The 22,663-nt window shown below is 40.7% G+C and overlaps 1 protein-coding gene across 1 annotated transcript in view; it reads right to left on the bottom strand.

Moving 5' to 3' along the window:
• The window catches only part of PHEX (phosphate regulating endopeptidase X-linked), a 195,435-nt gene that overhangs the window by 111,198 nt on the left and 61,574 nt on the right, over positions 1-22,663 (bottom strand). Inside the window, exons 10-11 of the mRNA XM_007126588.1 lie at positions 18,060-18,153; positions 15,768-15,896 (exon numbers count right to left, since the gene is read on the bottom strand). Of these exons, the coding sequence (XP_007126650.1) occupies positions 15,768-15,896; positions 18,060-18,153 (223 nt within the window). The remainder of the gene's footprint in view (positions 1-15,767; positions 15,897-18,059; positions 18,154-22,663) is intronic.

Here is a 22,663-nt window from a genome sequence, read left to right as displayed (position 1 = left end):
CATCCTGGATGGTTCGTCTTTCCCTCCCCCACCAGGACACCTGGTGGACAGAGCTCACCCAGAGATCCTCCCTCTTGTGGCCGAGGACCACCACTAGGTTTCCAGCCATATCAGGACCAAGCAAGACAAAACCGCCAGCACAGGTTGACGCAGGCGCATCAAGACCTAAAAGGTGACTCAAGGTAACCCATGGTTCACTATACCTCATTTGTACTTAGCATTGCGGCTTTTGCTTCCCCGCCCCACCCCATGGGTTCTGCTGGGGTGCTTATGGGTAAGTGCCTGCATACTAGCAGGAAAGTTATTATAACCTAAAGCTGTCAATCAACTTGACAATCAAATGACATAGGACACACACAACCCTATCCCATTGCAGGGCTGCTCTGGTTTCCAGGTAGCCCACTCTCATCCTTTCTTGGGAGTGTACTTTTGCTCTGCTTAATAAAAATCTTGCTACTTAAAACTGCTCTATGCCTCCTGACTGAATTCTTTCCCTTGAGAAGAGCAAGAACCGAGGAAATCGCCATTCCACAAAATCTCTATACCCTCCTCTCAATTTTGTTGCTGAAGGAGAGAATATGCCATCCCAAAACATGTCTCTTTGGCTTAAGGATTATCTCGAACTGATTATTTTTAAGAAACAGCTCACAAAATAAGTGCTAAAAACCAAGAGGTTACCCTCTTGGAAGAAACATTTGCATTTATAAGGGAAACCTCCGGGTCTCCCTTTCTGTATCAGGAAGAGCAAGTTGACTAAATCTCTAGAAACTCTTACCGATGGAGAAGGCATGAACTTAAGTCTGCATAACAAGCAGACCTTTGTTTACTGTGCTTCTCCCAATAACCTCCCTCAACTGTCCCCCGAGCCCCCACCCCACTCTCCAACATCTTTTGTCTTCAGCTGGAGATGGTATTTAAGGCGATGGTTTGGGCCATTTTGGAAAGTTACTCAGTTTCCCTGGCTTGCTCTCATGTATGCAGGAGGTATACATGTTATTAAACCTCTGTTTTTCTCCTGTTACTCTGTCCTTTTATGATAGGGAGGTCTCAGCCAAGAACCTAGAAGGATAGAGGAAAGATGTTTTTTCCTTCCCATGCTATAAACTTAAAACTGCTGTAAAAAAAAATTAAGTCCTTTTTAAAGGACTTAATGTGTGTAGGTTATATGCAACTACTACACCATTTTATATAAGGCAATCGAGCATCCGCAGATTTTGGTTATCTGCAGGGAGTCCTGGAACCAATCGCCCGCAGATACCGAGAGATGACTGTAATCATTTTCCTCTTTTCTTGCCCTGTGAGCCTCAGCTGGTCTCTGCCCTAGTCCTCTGAGACCACCACTCCCCTCCCAGGCCTCATCACAGGTTCTCAATTCTTTCTTTTTGACCACTCTACAGATTTAATATATAACAGTTTTTGTGAAATGGTGCTGAACTACCCCAGCAGACTTTAAGAACAAGGGAAATCTTTGAAGGTGATTAATGTCAATGGTTGGCATGTCAATGCAAATAAGAGAAATAATGATTTTAGTATGCTGGAACTAGGAAGATAAATCACTGAACACTTCTGATTTTTATCTTTAGACTACTCTACAGCATCACATAATGACAGTGCCTTCAGTCAAGTCATGTTGCCTGAGGCAGCAAAAGCCTGATGTGATTTTTAAATAAGAAGAAAGACAGAAATATTATTTCCTCACCAAACCTTGACCTAATGCCCCAACCAGCCAGCATATAACATTAATAGAAATCACTTAAAGTAGAAGTCATAAGGAGAAGTTATCCATATAAAATATTTATTTAGAGTTAAAAATCAAAATATGACATATAAAAATTAACTCAAATGTTATTATGGTAAAATCTGCCACATTCAGAATAAGAGCCCTCCAAGTAAAGCAGCATTTTGTTAAGCATCTACTTATCTCAGATTTTATGGACCCACACTGAGAAAATACAGTTTATTTGGTCAGGATATGGGCAGTTTTTAGTTCTTTCCCTCAACCAATGCTATCTAAAAGTGGCTTCCCCTTTTCATTCTTTGCACTCCAGAGTTTTGCCCACAGCATTCTACATCAGACATCAGACACTGGTGAGTCACATACACATCTGTATACACCTGGTACCCTTCCACGAAAGGTTTTTTTAAATGAGATTCTCCTATCTTAGTGCATTAAAATTGTCTCACCTGCTCTTCTTTTGACCTCTCCTTATCCTCCCTCCCCTCACATGGACATAGGAACTTTGTGTTCTATATATACGGGTCAAGATGGTTCTATTAATGCATTTAAAGGGACATATGCTAATACTGCTTTGAGAAGACGTGAAACCAAGCAGGACCCTGCATGGCCTTCCTGGTGACAGACCCCCTCCGTGTCCCCCACTTCTTGTTTGGAAAAAAAGCTTCAGTCTCGCCGGCCTTCCCCTGAGTTCCAAAGAGCAAATTTAAGCAGTTAATAATTAGAAAAGTGAGGGAATGCAGAAACAAAGTCAAAGCAATCAAGCAAAAAGCTACGATGGCTTACACAATATTTCAGCCATAAAACAGAGTCAAAGGACTCCTAGTTCTTCCTCAAGGGATACAGATAACAATCTGACACTTATCTTTGAGTTGGTTTACAGAAACCAGAACCCCACCAGATGGAAACTGCTGACCACAAGAACGCAGACCTCAGATTGGTTGGAACCAGAAGACTGATGCTTAAGATTCTCAAAACATCACCCTGTTACCTCACCAACAACCAATAAGAAGAATGTCCACAAGCTGATCACACACCTTGCAACCCTCATCCCTAATGTTGCATTTAAAAACCCTTGCCCAACCCTACTGTGAAATGCGTACGCGAGGGATCTAGGTTGCGCGCTCCTTGTGAGAATCTAATGCCTGATGATCTGAAGTGGGGCTGAGGTAGTGACGCTAGTACTGGGGAGTGGCTGCAAATACAGATTATCATTAGCAGAGAGGTTTGACTGCACAGAGACCATAATAAATAAATCAACTGCTTGCAGACTCGTATCAAAACCCTATCAGTGAGTGGCAGGTGACAGTTAAGCTGCATCTTACGGAGTAGACTGGACAGAAGCAACACACTTCGGGTGTCACTGTCTCCCATCACTCCCAGATGGGACCATCTAGGTGCAGGAAAACAAGCTCAGGGCTCCCACCGATTCTGCATTATGGTGAGTTGTATAACTATTTCATTATATATTACAATGTAATAATAACAGAAATAAAGTGCAGGGCTTCCCTGGTGGCGCAGTGGTTGAGAGTCCGCCTGCCGACGCAGGGGACACGGGTTCGAGCCCCGGTCCGGGAGGATCCCACGTGCCGCGGAGCGGCTGGGCCCGTGAGCCATGGCCGCTGGGCCTGCGCGTCCGGAGCCTGTGCTCCGCAACGGGAGAGGCCGCAGCAGTGAGAGGCCCGCGTACCGCAAAAAAAAAAAAGAAATAAAGTGCACAATAAATGTAAATAAATAAATAAGTAAGTAAAATAAAAACCCTTGCCCAAAAGGCATCAAGGAGTATGGGTCTTTTGAGCATTAGCTGCCCATTCTCCCTGCAAATAAATGCTGTACTTCCCTTCACCACAACCCAGTGTCTGTAGATTGACTTTACGGCACATCGAGTTTGGCTCGATAACAAAAGGGGTCAGCTCACCCCACTGTCTTGTTGTAGTTTCCTTCAAAGCTTTGTCTATGGTGACAAAGAAATCCTACATGGCCAACTCAGATCCTACCTCATACCAGTGAATCGCAAACACTTAAACCCACACTTTCAGTCCCTTCTCTGAGTTCCTATCAGGCTTATATTCAGAACAATATAGGCGTGTGTTTAATTGCCATTTATATTTATTTGATCTCCCCAAGAAATCCATAAGCTTCAAAGACAGGAATCATGATTTAGATCAAATGAGATCATGGATATGTAAGGCAACTAAAAAGTGTTGAAGGGGAGCAGAATTTGCCACCCCAAAACATACCTCTTTGGCATGAGGATTATTTTATATTTTAGGCTGATTATGTTTAAGGAAGAGCAGATTAGAAAAAGCTCAGAAAACAGAGAAGTTACCCTTTTGTAAGAGACATTTACGTTTACAGGGGAAACCTCCATTTGAAAGGGTGCCTCCCTCTCTGTACCAGGAAGATGTCATGAGTAAATCTCTAGAAACTCTTATCAGTGGAGAAGTCAAAACTTAAATCTGTATAACAACGTTACCCTTGTTTACCGTGCTTTGCCTGGTAACCTCCCATGACTGGCTTCCCTCCCCCGACAACAACATCTTTTGACTTTAGCTGGAGATGGTATTTAAGGTGATGACTTGGGCCATTTTGGGGAGTTACTCAGTTTTCCTGGGTCTCTCTCATGTATACAGGAGATATACATGTTATTAAACTTCTCTCTTTCTCCTGTTAATCTGTCTTTCCATTACAGAGGGATCTTAGCCAAGAATCTAGGAGGTTAAAGGGAAAAATAATTTTTCTTCCCCTACGGTGTTCTGCAAATTTAAAGTTGTTAGTTTTATGATTTCATATCTCACCACTGTTAGTTTTATGATTTCACATCTTACATGATATGATTGTTAACATGGTACGATTTCCTATCTCATACGATACATGTAGCAGATGTTCAATAAACAGAAGTTGATTTATGTTTTTCAAAACCTCCAGGGGGTATCTAGCAAAGAAATGAAATTTAATAAAATATCTTTCATACATGCTAATGTATAACAGTTATTCCAGCAATTATTCCAAATGTAAACTTCAGTGGAACTCAAATGACTCAGTAAGCTAGCCCAGTCCATTCTGAGGTTGATGATGCCAACGTGGTACAGAACAGATGGCTAAGAATGGTTTAAAAATATATATATATGTATATACATATATATTATATATCTGATAGAAATAGCTATAGGCCGATAGAATTCTTAAAGAAGAAAAACAATCTTCAAAGTGATTATATGCATTAATCGTAAAGTAATTTTAATGAAATTCTTAAATAAAAGCATAATGTTGAAGAGATTTTCCTCTTTAATATAGTCAGAAATTATAAGTAATATCTTAATAAAACATAAGATTAAAAAGTCTCCAGTCTCCTCATTGGTCTAGAGCAAGACATGGTTCCTTAAATTATAACCACTTGACGAGTGAATGTGAAAAACAAAAATTATTGTCAATAATTCATGTGGCTAACCTGGAAGAAATGGGCTGCAATCTAAGGGAAGTTCCTAAAACTTTTCTTCCTGGCAACTGTCACTTCACTAGAAACACAGACATTAAATAAATCAATGCACTAATAAATGTTAACTATCCACTGACTCATTATTTATACTGTATTTATGAAAATAACTTTAATTGGCTCCTGATAAAAAAATAATAATGGCATTGAAATAAGAAGTAAAGAAGAGACCCATGTTAAGGTGGGAGAAGTGGTAAAGCCAGAAAAACTAAGGATAGTTAGGAAACCCTCAGTTTCTGGCAGCCAAGCAAGCTGGTATGATAAAACAAATCATACCAGTTTGTCAGGATTAACAAACTTGCAGAGCTATTTAAAATGTTGGCAAAAGAAAAAAATGTCAAGTTATTTGGGCCCCAGACACGCTATAAAGCATGTCAGTCTGGTGGGGCAGGAGTTTAGCATGTCCTCTTCTCAAAAAGCATAAGGCTGGGGTGGAGGTAATAAGAGTAAAATCCTATTTACTGGATATGAACAGAGAGACTGTGCTCTGATTTTCTAACTCATCTTTTCTTGTTTCCCACTTTCCTACTCTTCGAGGGAACGGATCAGACACCAGGATAATATTTAGAAGTCAACCAGTCTCATAATGGTCTAGCTTTTGGCTGTGGGTAAACTCCCTCCAGCAAGGAATTCTCCCTGGTCACATCCAAAACTCGGCTCTGTTGGAGGGCCTAAGTGCTTTCTTTCAGCCAATGAATTTCCAGGACAGGGTCTCCGCAGCCCACAGGCCTGATCGGATCTGCCTGACAAGACTGTGGCCGATAATAAGTGGCAAAGGCAACAGTGTCCAATGTTATCCAGAGATAGAGACAACAAACAAGAAAGGCGGGCCAAATGTGTCACCATCGTGGCAGCACACTCAAGGACAAGGGGCAAGAGTAGTGTCCACACTTATTTCAAAAGAATTCCCAATGACCTTTCTGAATTACTTGTTTTGCTGGATGTCATTTTACCAAAGGTTGCTTAAAAAGAGCTGTCAGGATTGGGGTCTTATGACATTTGCTGTAATAAGATTTAGCCCGTAGAGAGTTGTGAAACCTGGATCTGTTATATAAATTATATTTGGCTCCTTGAGTAGTTGCATGAGACTCTCTTATGAACCAGATTTAGCATTAAATGATAGGGCAGGCTCTGGAACATGGCTAGGGCACTAGCCATAAAAGGATCTTTATCCCAACTGAAAGCTACTACACTGGGCATATATGCAGGACTAGGAACAGCAAAACCCCCAGGTACCTCCCTCACGCTCATTCTTTTGAAGAGAAACTAGAAAGAAGAGATCTCAATGCAGGAGAGTTGCCACAGTTCTTTGATAGTATGCATTCTCTCTTCATGATTAATCTTAGGCATGGCACACAGTAGTAACAGTAGCTGACATTCACTGGGCACTCACTATGCACCAGGCGTGTGCTAAGCCTTCTACGTGGGTTATCTCACCCAGTCCTCATCACAAAACAGCGAAGTAGGGACTGTTTGTATCCCTATCTATGATTCACTGCAACGATGGCTTTTAACTCTATACCCCCATTCCTCTATCCATGCCCTTTGCTGTGGGACCTTTCACTAAAAAGGCAGGGTCTATTTCCCCGCTCTGTCATTCTGGACTGGCCTTGTGGCTTGCTTTGGTGAACAGAATGCAGACATGACACTATGCCAGTCCTGAGCCTGGGCCTCAGGAAGCCTCACGTGTCTTCGCCTGCTCACTTGCACCTCTGCCATCGCTATGAGAACGTGCCCAGGCTAGCCGGCTGAAGGAAGTAAAATACGTGGAGTAGAGCCAAGGCATCCTGGCCACCTCTGCTGAAGCCAGCCTAGACCAGCCAACCCCCAGACATTAGACAAACCAAGCCAAAAGAAGCAGAGCTGCCCAGGGGAACGACCAACCAACTCCAGGTGCACCAACATTAACTGTTAACTGGTGAAGGCCACTGAAGTTTTGTGGCCGAGTGTTACACAGCATTACTATAGCAGCAAAACCTTGTATACCATTCATCAACAGGAAGATAGAGAAACAAAGAGGTTAATTTGCCCAAAATGATAAGAACAGAACTGGGCTATGAGATGCTAATGCAAGTTTTCAGAAAGTCAGATGTAACTTCTTAATAAGGTTAACATTTTATAACTGTATTTTAAAAGCCCTTTAAAACTCTAATCAGTTTGTTTTGCCTTAATTCAGATGGATCTTCTGCAAAGACCCAGAGAAACTGATTGATATAATAGCTGACACCATCGCCTAGGCAAACGGAAACAGAGACACTTGATAGCCAGATAGAATATCCTTTACTTTGCATGACTTGTGTTGAAGGGAGCTTTACCTTTATCAGTACAATGGCTATACTGAGAGCAACTCTTGTAACAGCATCTGTAAGGAACCAAGAACCCCTCGGTATAAAGGCATTGCTATGATGCATGACACTGACTTTCAAGTGACTTCTGCCACTAACGTTAGAGTTACATCTCATTTATTCAACCACTGAGAAAAACGGTGAGCAAGGGAATTGGAGAACTTGAATATTAATGGCAGTACATCAATTCAATTATCTTGGCTAACTAATGAGGTGAACTCCTAGTGCAGGGAGGGTGCAAGTTCAAACTCCACCACTGCAATTGGACCCATGTGGGTACTTAAGTCTTCGGCACCAGCTGCAGCAGTATGGGATGGGAGGAGAAGCCCGTTCTTGGGATAAGAATTACTACCAGAATTGCTCATGCAGAGCACTCAGAAAATTGGAAGATACTCTAGGTCATCCACGGCATTAGTTGGGGACATGAACGATGTCCTTACCATAAAGAGAAAAAGGAATCAGCTACTAGAGTACAGGAGAAATCAGTGAATTGTTTTACACAGTACATAAAGCTTTAATTCCTCACTTAATAAAATCTCAATCTAAAGTATAATAAAAGATCCTTTCCTCTTTAACTAAATTAACCTTCTGCATACAGAATGTTTTAATGTGTAATAAGAGACCAGTGACTTTATCTTTGATTTGAGTGTTGACAAAAGCTCTCTCGTTGACCAACCTTTAGCCAGGTTCCTCTAAGCCCTGTGCCAGGCCTGCACAGACCAGTTTTAGCAAGAATCCTGGTAAGTCAGTTTAGAGAGAACCCCCTCCACACTTGATATCTGAGCACCCTCCATATCTGTCAGATTCCTCATCCCCCGCCCTTGATATCTGTGCACCCTGGCCTGCCTTCAGAAAAATTCCGCTGACCTTTGAACGTTTCCTCTTAGTCATTTTCCATCCAGTGCCTCCTTCACCCTGCTCCTTGGCCAACCCCCAGCTGTCTCTGCCATGTTCACAGTTGAGCCCGATCTCTCTCTCCTACTTGGAAAGTCTTGACACCCTTTGCAATAGTCCTGAATAAAGTCTTCCTTATCATTTTAACAAGTATCAGAATATTTTTTTCTTTAATACGGTTCACCCTACAACAAAAAACAGATAATTTGAGAGAACAGCAATAAAATGCCTATTGGCAGAGCTGAGATATATGAATAAAGATAAGTAATTTGGGGACAGAGTATCTATAATGAAATAAAATTATGTGGTTTAATAACTTAGCTCAGCCAAAACGTTCAAATGGGAATTCCAATTTCCTTGAATTTTCTAGAAACTACAATTCAAAGCATAAAGGGGAAAGAACTTTTTCTCCTTTGCATCAACACGATAGAAAATTGTTCTTTGACGTGTATGTTTACATTTCTGCCTTAGTAACCCCCAAAAATGGTAAGCATTTTAAAGACTGTTTTGATGAAGAAACCTTACAGATCCTTAGGTCATCATTCCAAGCGTCAGGGATCGCTCCTCAGAATGATATATGTAGAAAGTACTGGAAATTGAGCTCAGTGTGTGGACTGAGCCAAAGATGAACCTCAAATGTTGCTCTTAGATGAAATCTCTGATAATCAGCTTGTTTCTTACTGTTTCCCTGTTTCTTCTGAAAATTCTATGAACACAGAAAAATGCAATGTCACCTGGTTAGACTTGAACTGATTAAGCTTTCACTCTATTTGTCTTTAAAATATTAGAATGCTACAAGAAGCAAAACGTATTCCACTGTTCCCTACCTCTAAAATGCTAAGAAACAGGAAATATGTGCCTTTTATGTGTATAAGATCTTAATACATGAGTAAGTAATTTCCTGATGAGGGTGAATCGATTATAGGACAAGCCACTAAGAAGTCTCTTCATTATGACTGGTCTCCTCATACCAGTCATAAAAATGGTGAAGATTCAAGTGTTTTTCAGAGAGAAGCAAGGGAATAGAACACTGACTCAAAGCTAGATTGTTTGGACTTGAACCCCCCCTAAACCATTTTCAGGCTGTGTGACCTTGGGGAATTTACTTAAACTCTTTGAGCCTCAGTGTCCTCATCTGGAAACACGAGGGCAAGTAATAGCCATCATAGGGCCACCGTGAGGACTAAATGAGTTAACGCATCGAAAGCTCTTACAGAACGCGTACCAGACATCCAACTAAATCTCAGTAAAAGTTAGCTACCTTATTATCATCATCAGATTTTTAAAACATTATATAGCCATCGTTGGGATCTTCATGTGCCCACCGTGGACAATGATATCTATCTGGGGCATTTACTCATACGTTACAGATATAAATTATCATTAATAATTTTAAAATGGAAGAGAAAAACAAGTAACTACTTTAGACATCCCTCCCCACGTACACACATACCCCTAAATCCCTCTTCCTGTCATTCAGGTCATGAGCCTACAGATCAGGGTTTGTCACAGGGTTTGTCCCCTGCCAACGCAGGGGACACAGGTTCGAGCCCTGGTTCGGGAAGATCCCACATGCCGCGGAGCAATGAAGCCCGTGCGCCGCAACTACTGAGCCCACATGCCACAACTACTGAAGCCCGCGCACCTAGAGCCCGTGCTCCACAACAAGAGAAGCCACCTCAAGGAGAAGCCCTTGCACCGCAACGAAGAGTAGCGCCCGCTCGCTGCAACTAGAGAAAGCCTGCACACAGCAACGAAGACCCAACGCAGCCCAAAAAAATAAATTTATTTTAAAAAAAAAGAGGCTGTAAAAACAGAAATACTGAGGAGAAGCACAAAGTCTCTTAGAGGAACCCAGGTACCAGTTTTCAAAGGAAAACTAAATAGCTCAAAGGAAAGAAACAACAACAAAAAAAGCAGAACTAAAAAGTAGCCTGAAGGCCCTCACACGGGGTTTGGCACAGTCCACTTAAAGCAATTTGAATCAGGGAAATTTTCTGTGATCTGAAAATTGAAGCGATTACTTGCACTAATGCAACAGGCTTTAGTAAACCATGTACTGTTGCCCTGAGTCAAATGCCTGCCTTGCTCACATGAATTGCCAGAGCTGTTTTTTGGTGATAACTGCAAACAAATGAATGATGCAAAGGCCCTGCTACTCCAAGTGTGGTCCCTAGACCAGCAGTGTCAGCACTGCTTGGGAGCTTGTTATGCATATTCTTGGGTCCTACCCCAGACCCAGTTAAAATGCAATGAGATTTTGCATTTTAACCACCAGAGCCTTCAGTGATTCCTGTACACATTAAAATTTGAGAAATACCTGAAGTTTAACCTTCTGACTGTATTCATTTGCTTAACAACTGTTTTTGAAAATAAAACAATGGCAGCCACCCCTCTGAGTTAGTGTCTCTGGAATGTGTCTCATTGGGGATATTTTTGTTTTTCTCTTCGGATTGTAGCTAATAATAAAGAATGTTTTTCAAGTAAATCAGTGGTTCCAGGTGGTTCTTGGATGAGAGCCCTGTAACACGGCTATAAAAAGCCACATATTACTCTTATAAGCTTCCAACTTAAGTATTCCCTGAGGCAAATAGCTTCTGCTTAAGGGAGGCAAATAATTTTATGTAAAATAAATGAGTATGTGTGTAACTATCACACTACCTTCACGTCCCACGTACATCAAAATAAGGGGGCGGGGGGGACTTCCCTGGTGGCGCAGGGGTTGAGAGTCCGCCTGCCGATGCAGGGGACACGGGTTCGTGCCCCGGTCCGGGAGGACCCCACGTGCCGCGGAGCGGCTGGGCCCGTGAGCCGTGGCCGCTGAGCCTGCGCGTCCGGAGCCTGTGCTCCGCAACGGGAGCGGCCACAGCAGTGAGAGGCCCGCGTACCGCAAAAAAAAAAATAAAAATAAAAAAATAAGGGAGGAAGTGCCAAAATCAACTTTACTTGTCACATCCTGACACATGAAAAAGGGACTTTCACACCAAAACTGAAACAAACAAATTAATCCACATACCTTTCGTATTACTTTAAATTCATCTACTGCCAAAAAAAAAATCCTGCTATATAAAAACACCTCCATTATCCCTTAATTGTTTTTATATCCTTCCCAGGGCTTATAATGTTACCACTGTGATTATCTGATAAATTCTCAATCCATTTACTCCGACCAAGGAGTGAAAGAAAACACAATGGGAATATTCAGTATTTTGAAATAAGACATTAATTCTTCAGTGGAATTATTTACAAGAAGAGTACTTTCAGGTTCAAATATAAAGTCTCGAACTTGGCATAAAATTCTCCAAAGTATCAAAAGACAGAAGAAAATCCAAGTAAATGTGCTTAGATATATGGCATTCCAAAGCAAACCTCAGCACATAATACACAGTTGTAATACATATCAACAGATAATACCAACCAGTGGAATTATCGTGGCTTAACAGACTTTTTTATTTCTTTGCCTTTAAATTCAATGTTTAATGACCACCTGCATCCAAGGTGCTTACATATTCATATCTGACTGACTACGATGGATTGTTATTAGCGAAGGGAAGCAAAATATACCATCCCCAAATATGCCCCTTTGGCATATTGATTATTTGGGGCTGATTTTTTTTTTTTGCACTTTATTTGTTTTTTATTTTTGTAGGTATTGCTTTACTTTTTTTTTTTTAACATCTTTACTGGAGTATATTTGCCTTACAATGGTGTGTTAGTTTCTGAGGCTGCAGACACAGGAATTGTCCTGAACACAGTAGAAATCACCCTTTTGTGAGAGAAATTAACATTTATAAGGGTAGTCTCCATTGTAAGGGTGTCTCCCTCTCCGCACCAAGAGGAGGAGGATGACTAAACCTCTAGGAACTCTTAGCAGCGGAGAGGGCAGGCCTTAAATCTTCACTGTTTACTGCAGTGTGTCTGCCAGTGTTCAACGTCTTATTTCGTCTTTAGCTGGACTTGGAATTTAAGGTGGCAGCTGGGGCCATTTCTGGGAGTTACTCAGTTTTCCTGAGTAGAAGAGGCACACATGTTATTAAACTTGTTTTTCTCCTTTTTTTTTACAGGAGAAAATCTTTTATTACAGGAGGCTCTCATCCAAGAACCTAGAAGAGTAGAGAAAAAATTATTTTCCCGCCCCTACATTAGTTAATCATACCTAGATATTCTGCTTCATGCCATTTGTAAAATATAATTCTTCACAAAGAAAATGCACATCAAAAAAAAAAAACCTAGCTAAATTGAAATTTCTATTTTAAAATAGACCCTCTCCTCCAGTGTAGCTGAAAACACATGGAGAAGAACACAGCCAAAATGAGGAGACTTTTTAAAATTCATGACCTCCAACTTCACCTAGAGCAGCCATACTACATTTCCTCAGTTTACTCAGTCTCCCACTCCCCTGGACAACCGTTTCACTCCTCCTCTCTCCTCCAACATTCAACCCCAACCTCTGTCCTAAACTCAAGACTCACATACCCTACCGCCTCCATGACATCTCCACCTGGCAGTCTGATAACATCTCAAATTCAACACGGCCAAACCTGAACTCCAGATCCTCCCTTCCAAACCTGATTCTCTCCCAGTATTCCTCTTCTCAGTTAATAGCACCTCCGTATTTCCATTTAATCAGACTCAGAGCTCTTACTCTCAGATCCCTCAACAAATCTGTCACCAAACTGCGCCGGTTCTATGCTTCAGAAAGTATTCAGAATACAACCCCTTCTTACAACTTCCGCAGCTACCATCTGGCCCGAGCCACCATCATCTCTGGCCTGGTCCCTCCGACAGTCTCCTAATTGGCCTCCCTGCTTCTATTCTTCACCTGATACAACCTCTTCTCAACACTGCAGCCAGGGCAATCCTCTCAACATAAGTCAAGTCACATCAGGCCTCTGCTAAAAAGCCTGCATTAGCTCCCCACTTCACTCAGCGTAAAAGCCAACATTCTTACAATGTTCTACAAGTCTTATAAAATGTCACACCATCCCTGCTATTGCTCTGACCTCAGTGCCTACTTCTCTCACCCTCATTCACCCTGCTCCAGCCACGTGGACCTCCCTGCTCTTCCCTGACCACTCCAGGCACATCCCTGCCTCAGAGATTTTGCACTAACTGTTCCATCTGCTTAGAACACTCTTCCCCCAGATACATGCCATATCAAATTCTCTCACCTCCTTCAAATCTTTGCCAAATGTCATCTTCACAATGAGGCTTTCCTTGATCATCCTATTTAATCCTACAATCCACCCCACATATTCATACCTTCCAGTTCCCCATTTGTCTTTACCCTGATCTCATTCTTCTCTCTTCCAGAGTCCTTATCATCTTCTAATACACTTGTTAATGTAAGCATTGTATTGATTTTTTTGTCTACCCTCACCAATAGAATGTCATCTCAATGAGGTCAGGGATCTTTGTTCTCTGCTGTATCCCAAGTGCCTAGAACAGTGCCTGGTATATAACAGATGTTCAACAAATATTTGTTGAGTAAATGAATGAAATTAAACCTCAGCTTTTATTAGTGGATTTATCCGGTTGGGCCATTAACACCACTACAACAATTACGAATAGCCACAAATCATGGGTACATGGAAGTTGATTACAATGCTCTTTCCATATATGTTTAGAAATTTACAAAATAAAAGGATTTCTTTTTAAGCTTATGAAAAAAATTGACAGTGTTTTCTGTGAAATAAATGTCACATCTCTAGTTTTTAGAAGACAGCATAAGGAAAGGGGGAAAAAATCCCTGCATTTTGTTTGTTTCTAAGCCACTTAATAGTTGTTAAATACAAGAGGGTGTGGAGAAAAGGGAACCCTCCTACACTGTTGGTGGGAATGTAAATTAGTGCAGTCACTATGGACAACAGTACGGAGGTTCCTTAAAAAACTAAAAATAGAACTACCATATGATCCAGCAATCCCACTCCTGGGCATATATCCAGAGAAAACTCTAATTCAAAAAGATACATGCAACCCAACGTTCATAATAGCACTATTTACAATAGTCGAGACATGGAAGCAATCCTAGTGTCCATCGACAGATGAATGAATAAAGAAGATGTGGTGTACACACACACACACACACACACACACACACACACACATGATGGAATACTACTCAGCCATAAAAAAGAATGAAATAATGCCATTTGCAGCAACACGGATGGACCTAGAGATTATCATACTAAGTGAAGTAAGTCAGACAGAGAAAGACAAATACCATACGATATGACTTATATGTGGAATCCAAAAAAATGATACAAATCAACTTATTTACAAAACAGAAATAGACTCACAGACATAGAAAACAAACTTACGTTTACCAAAGGGAAAAGGGGAGAGGGATAAATTAGGAGTTTGGGATTAACAGATACACACTAATATATATATAAAATAGATAAACAGTAAGGTCCTACTGTATAGCACAGGGAATTATACTCAATATCTCGTAATAACCTATGATGGAAAAGAATCTGAAAAAGAATAGATATATATGTATGTATAACTGAATCACTTTGCTGTATACCCAAAACTAATACACTGTAAATCAACTATACTTCAATAAAAAAATTGTTTGTTTTCAACCGAATCAAAAAATGGGCAGAAGACCTAAAATGACATTTCTCCACAGATGGCCAACAGGCACATGAAAAGATGCTCAACATCACAAATTATTACATTATACTATATATACTATATATATTACATATGTATAACTATTATACACATAACTGTATCACTTTGCTGTATGCCAGAAACTAACACAACATTGTAAATCAACTATACTTCAATTTTTTAAAAAGTTGCTTATTTTGAAGAACGAAAAAATAAATAAATAAAATTGGCAAAAAAAGAAGTTATTAAATATATTACAAATCACTTCATCACTGGGTCTCCAGCTTCCTCATCTGTAAAACAAAGAAATCTGACTAGAAAATCTCTACTTTTTGTAATTACAATAGTTCAAATATACAATCCTCAAATTATTTAGGTCCTCTTTTTTCCTAAGCATTGACCTAACACATTTAATCTCTACAGGAGAAAGTCTGACTCTTCAAGGCATGATTTCATGCTGTTTTCTCATTTCTAAATTTTCTTAATTTTCATGATAACATTCTACATTTGAGTTTGAGTTTTCAATTAATATGGTACTGCAGGAATTCCTCTTTGAAGCAAAACTGTTATCTAGATTCGTCACCTGAAGAGCTAGAAGGCTGATATCGGCCTGCTGACCATATCCATGTCCGATCTGGTCAACCGCCCTTGATTTTACCAGCTGGGGAGCGGCACTTACCACCTCCTTCCTGTCTTCCTGGAAGTGTACGTCCACAAACATTTTTCCAACAACATAAGGGAGGGTACTTTCAATAAAGTTGACACATTTGTCCCACTGAGGCAACAAAGTTGTGGTACCCTGGATTACCTGTGGGAGATAATCGATCCAGATTGAGCTTCACTTGGATAAAACCAACGACTGAAAAAAAGTTCAAACAACCTGAAGGAAACAGTCTACAAAACACTGCAGGCCCCAACCCATATACATGTGTGAGATAGTAAACCAAAGGTAAAATGGGATGAAGAAAAATATTCTGCTTGTCCCATTATATTTAAAACTAAGTGAAAATATTTTAAGAGTGGATAATAATGTATTCCTCCTTTCCTTCCAATTTTCCCCATTGAACAAAGGATTTGGACAATAGCATAGCTTTTCTGCAGTTAACAGGGATGAGAGGGCATGCTGTCCAAGTGTCCAGATGGTAGTTAATATCTACTGAGAACTAAAGTTCCACCAAGAAAGGTCTAACATCAGTAGGTGATCAAAGCTCCTGCCCAGTGAGGGTTTCCTTGCTCTGGGAAGTACACTCACAAGACAGACCAGGAAAATATGCCCACCATGAACAACCCAGGAAGCATATTTACATTGTGTCATAACAGAACACACTGGTGACCAAGTAAAAAACAGATGTAAATGTTTTTCCCATCTGTCCCAATTAAACCATTTCAAGAAAACACTTACAAACAAGTAAGGAAGTTCCAAAGCAGGACTTGGAAGGCTCAAAGATTTACTCTTGGGGGATGAAAGCAAGAAATAAATATCGTTTAGGTTGCCCTTGCAGGTTGGGAGTTTGGAGCACTCAAAATGCAAAGTGAAGGCAGACGGCAAGGGAGGGAGGCTCTGAGAATGGTGGCTGGAGGCATCCCTTGAACTATGTTAGAGCCAGGTTGTTGGTTCAGAGCAAATGGGATTAACAATGAAGTTCATCTATTCTTCCTCTACTTTCTGGTAACACAACCACTCTCAGAGGTAAGGAATGAAAGAATCTATTTTTAAAACTTCTAGAGAAAGAGATCCTACAATCTTCTTTGGCAATTCAGTATTATATTTAGCACTTTATGCTCAAGAAACATCCCTTCATACCTAACCTCAAATTTTCACAAACTACTTCTTACACCTCTCTATTCTCTTCACAGTGGGGGTGGAAAACAGCTGGGTACCATCTTTTATGTGATCCATGGGAGTTAAAAATACACACAGACACATATATATAATCTACCTTTTTTGTAGCTTAACCCTCTGATATGACCTCAACATATATAGTTGTTTTATGATGTTCTCTATAAAGCTCAATACTCTAGTGACTTTAAGGACCGAAATGTATCCAAAATAATTGTGCTACTACTCAAGAGTAATGACCCACTAAGAACTTCTCTACTTATCACTTTCTCTAGTAAGTAAAATGTCTGTTAAATGAAATTATAGCTTACAAAATTTGCCATTACTTAACTCCAAATTGAGATAAAATTAACTTCAAATATTTTTTAAAGTCACAAAATTCTTAAAATGTAAAAAAAAGCCACAAAATCCTTAAGTCCTGTATTAGTAAGAGAATTACTCAGACAAAAGCCTCTGAAACAAAGAGTAACACCTATGTAAGTTAAGAGGAGAACAAAAGCGGGAGAGGAGCAAAGATCACAGAGCTGGGTGAGGAGGGGGAGAAGAAAAGTGTTTTCAGGCAGTTGAGCCACATCTCAGAGGAGACTAAATTTAGGCCTCTTTGGCCTAGTAGAATTAGGATAAATTAAGACTGAAGATCAAGGTAGAGTTAAAGACAAAACTCTACCCCTAAATTAAAGATGAAACTTTACCATCTAATACTTATATCATGCATATTTTGAATATTCAGAATACTGAAAATGAAAGACAGTTACAAATATATCACTAAGAAATATTAAAATTATAATTACAGTGACCCACTTAAAAACACTGGGGGAAAGGGGAATAAATTGATAAGAACGGGAGAGCGAAAACAACATGATGGTCCCAAGTATTGTCCTCGATATCTCTATATAGCCTCATCAAAGAAGAGCTTGAGAGTACCTTACTGTATGTAAGGTTTACCTCAATAAAAAGAAATAAAGCCAAAAAAAAAAATAGAGTTTGAGATGCAAAACTCCCTCTGTTTAAACAATTGGATTGTTTCATCCAATCCCTGAAGATGATTTTTATTGGATTAGTTAATATACAGACTGTTCCGGCATGTGAAGTTATCCAGTGATGTAACATTGCAATCTTCTTAAAACATACCCGTGAGAATTCCAGCCACCTATACTGAAAGCGCCTGCTTAGGTTTGGAATTCTGGAATAAACCATCCTCCACACCAAATAGTTGGCAACAGTCCTGTTAACAGAAAGAGAAGCACATTTGTTGTGTTGAATTTGATATCTGATGCTCTGCAGAACACCCTGGGAAAATCTGTTGGCAAAGCTCCATGGAGGGACCTCTTGCTCATACAAAACTGCAGAACTTTCACTTGAGAAATGACATAAGATGATACAGTGTCAATAAGCTCAACCAAAATTGGCTTGCTTTTCACCACCTAATACAGATAGATGATATGAAAATTCCAGCCCCAGGCCTCAGTGTGAACATTTTGCTTTCCCACTCAGGACATGGAGTCCACTGTTACCCAGCCTTTCACGTCCAGAAATTGTCAAGAACCTCCAATTATTAGGTGACTTGATAAAATGCAGATGAATTGTTACCTTTTGGAAACAAAATGCAATATATTGGCTAATACCAATTATCTAGATATGCACCCTGGCTGCAAACCTACTAGATGTGGGAGTTTGGGCAAGTCACTTAAACTCGTTGATTTTATCTTTGTCATACAATGAGAATGATCCCTACCTTATAGGGTTATTGTGAAGTTAAAATAAGTAACAACATGTTTGACAGAGTAAATTCCAGTTTTCATTGCTGTTCACTTCCAAACATATGAATAACCCCATACACTCATGTAATGTCCATAATACATATTTTTAAAAATCCGTTACATTTTCTTAAGTGTTGCCTTTTTTCTATAAGCAAAACATGCCCTGACCTTAGAAGGATGTGTGATCTGAGTTAATTTCTAACTCAAAAGTGATGATGAATTTTTAATGACCCATCCCCTCCCAGCTGTGCCATTACCATGGTGACTAATAACACACATTCCTGAGATGGCTCTTGGTCAGCCAGCCATGTGAGAGCAGTGTGACATGATGATGGCAACCGGCCCATCAAGAACAACCCACACTCTCATTTGCATGGCATCCTAACCCAGTGGACATGCACTCTTAGCAATTAAATTTATTTCAGCATATACACCCAATATATGTAGAGTCATTTTAATTTATATAGAGATAAAGTAAGACAATGGACTAATGGACTAACATATCAGGAATGTTTTTCACAAATACAGAAATAGACCTTTTGAAAGATAAAATGAAATAAAGATATTTTCCAAAGTCCTTAGTTAATCCTTCAAACACTTTTAGTTAATTCTTCAAGACACATTATCCATATAGTATTAGGTTAATACAATGACAGTCAGTGTAAATCAACAACTCATATGGTTGTCTTGACTATTTCAAAATATTCTGACCATATCCTTCCCAGATCTGGTTAGAACACCATTGTTTTTACCTTGTCAGCTGGCCAACCAAGATGGCATAACTAGAGTGGGAGAAGGGCCACTTCTGCCATTTTTTTCCCATTCACTTTGTACTTACACTATTAGTAATCGCTTCAATTCCTGTTTCTCTACAAGAATTTTTTAAATCACTTGTCCATTTTGTGAGGAGTAAACCAATAATAAAATTCATAAATCTACAGGTATATGTAAATGACTTGAGATTATTTTTAATATATGGAATAAAGACTAACCAGTGAAGGTAACAATGTCTTGCCTCATATGTGCCATGCAGATCAAATGAAGGGTCCATGGCCATCTATATAGCAAAACTCAATATTGCCTAGTTATTTTTTCAATGGAAAGAATAAAGATATATAGAAGTTCTAAAATTTTCTTCTCAGACCCAGTAGATCTTGTTGAGGTATGCACACTTCCCCTCGGAGACCACCACTCTCAACAAAATCTAGCCCTGGTCCATGCTCTTTTGAGGCACTATAATAAACATGTAGTTTTAGGTCATTCCTTCGGACCTTTTGAGTTCACATCCCTAATCGTGAGCGAGACAAGAAGTGCTCACTGAGCACCTACTGTTGGCCAAGTACCGTCCCAGATGCTACGAGGAATGTAAAGAAATAGGAACTCAGCACCTACATTCAGAGAACTTAGAGTGTAGCTGGGGGACACGGAACTTCAGATTTCAGCTTGTTCATGAAAAATGGGTTTTTTAATTGAATGGGATACACGGTAAGTACATAAGGAACCCTTCTTTCATTCACTCATTCAGCACATCCTGAGCACCCGATATGTACTAATAGTTCTAGGCGCTGGGGAGATGGACAGGTGAGAAGGCTATACCCCTGATCTCCTGGGTCTTTTAGCCAAGCAGGGAACCAGGCAAGCACAGAAACAATGATCTGGCAGACCCCAGCACCCAAAAGTGCATGCCAGACACTGGGCTGGGGAGAGTGCACACCTCAACCTGAGGGATGAGAGTAGGCCTCGGGAGAGGGACAGGGCTTGGGCTATGAAGGCTTCAGGGTGTGAAGCAGGAACATGAACTCTGGACAGGCTGAATAATGCAGGAATAGCTTCTGTGTTGGAGGGGATGCTGAGCAGGGCCATCACTCACAGAGCTATAGGCAGAAAGGCCAGCTACAGCAGGGAACACACAGGCTGCAATTAGGGTCCAAAATCTAGAATGTTAAAAGGGGCAGAGCCCAACCCTAACACAAGGTCTGCATGTTCTTCAACCTTAAAATACTGCTTTTGTGGTGTGAGAGCTGTGCTGACTCCATAGGTAGAGATTCAAAGGAGGTCCATGGCCAGCAGATATGCTTACGTGAATTCAAAAGCTATTCCCTCAAGGGGTCTGTGATGAGCCAGATCAATTGGCGAAGTTGTTAGGATGTGGCCTGATGCTGGCGGTAAAAGAGGCAGCATGATGCAAGTATGTTGGGGTTTTAGATTTTTCGGCGTTTCCTGCTCCCTTAAAATCACACCGCTTAAGGCATCACATATTATCTATAACTCCCAGAGCATTGCTATAGGAGAGATGTTATTGTACGCATTTTCCATAAAAGGAAACTTGACGCCTAGAACCATTAAGTAAGGCCTCGTGATCCCATAATCAGTCGGTCTCCAACTTAGTAGAATCACCTGGGGAGTTTTAAAAGTCCAGATGCCCAGGCCACGCCACACCAATTAAATCAGTGTCTCTAGGGTGAGACCCAAGATAAATATTGTTTTTAAATCCCCCTCAGCTAAGTCCAATGTGCAACCAAGTTGGAGAACAGGTGTAATAAGCAGTGGAGGCTAGAGCAGACCAAGTCTGACTCTTAAAGCCTCTGTGCTTTTCCCCATGCCACACAGTGAGGGATTAACACCTCTAGTTCCACAAAGATTTCCTGGCCAGTCACAGAGACCCCAAAACACTCCGACAACCACACTTCACAGAAATCTGTGGGTATGAAGAAAGAACAGTGTGTGAGGCCTTCATAGGCAAGGCATGACTGAGACGATAGCACACAAAGACCTCTGAGAGCTAGAAGACGGAATTGGGGAAGCTCCCGCAGTGAGGCAAGGGCGCTGATGAGCTGCTCCAGCGTGCTATAAATACACTGGCAATGCTGGGGAGCACAGCTTTGGAGCGCTAACATTACCACTCCAGGAACAGACCTGACCGTAATGACTGAATTACTGCCACGTAATGCTCAGATGCATCAAAAAACAAAACAAAAGTAAGACTCGGCAACAGTCCTTGAAAAATAACACATAATATCTTTTTTTTCAAAAAGCATTTTTAGCAGTATGGTAATTTCCCCAAATGGCAATAAATAAAGTAGAGGAAAGCAAAGCATCTCAGGAGAGAATCCCCCACTAAGAGAGCAGCATGAAATCATTTCCCAAAGCCTCTGAGTAGGAAGATTTTTTTTTAAGAAGATTTTCCTGCCCCTAGTTTTCAATTAGTGACAGCTTACATTTGTATTGCATTTAAGAGATCATAAAGACCTTTTCTGATCCTCATGACGATGCTATCGGGTGGTTATTATTATTATTCCAATTTTCAGATAAATAAAACAAAGGTCAGAGGTCAAAGGACTTCTAAGTATGGGTCAATTCCAGGACTAACATTTGGGTCTTCAGATTCCACAGCTTGCATTTGCTGCTCTGAGTCAAACCACCTGAGGTAAGCCAAACAGGTACCTCTCGGAGGTTCTCAAAGCCGAAGAGACCTTCCTAAACCCTAGAGGCGGCCCAGAGGTATGCAGCTTCACCATCATCTGAGAACTTGTTAGAAAACTCCTGGGCCTCCCCCAAGAGCTACTGAATCAGAAACTGTTGCCTCTTTTTTTTTTTTTTTTTTTTTTCCTTTTTTTGGATGCACTGCACAGCACGTGGGATCTTAGCTCCCCGACCAGGGATCGAACCCATGCCCGCTGCGGTGGACGTGCGGAGTTTTAACCACTGGACCGCCAGGGAAGTCCGGAAACCGTTGCCTCGAAGGCAACATCCGAGTTAATGCTAGTCCCATCACCCGACATGCTCAACATCCCCCTTTTCCACTCTTCCCTACCTGGAAAATTCCTCCTTATCCTTTGGGGTTCTGCTCCTATGTCACCTCCTGCACAGTGGGCATTGGGCCATCTGGTTAACTTTTAGAAATTTTTAGGAAGTATCTTCTATGTGAGAAGTACCATGCTAGGCCTTGGAGTTACAAAAGCAATGACAGGACTG

The sequence above is a fragment of the Physeter macrocephalus genome, chromosome 21, assembly GCF_002837175.3.
Source record: "Physeter macrocephalus isolate SW-GA chromosome 21, ASM283717v5, whole genome shotgun sequence".
In the NCBI taxonomy this organism is placed as follows: domain Eukaryota; kingdom Metazoa; phylum Chordata; class Mammalia; order Artiodactyla; family Physeteridae; genus Physeter; species Physeter macrocephalus.
Note: the sequence above shows the minus strand (reverse complement) of the source record. Positions and strands in the feature narration are given on the sequence as shown.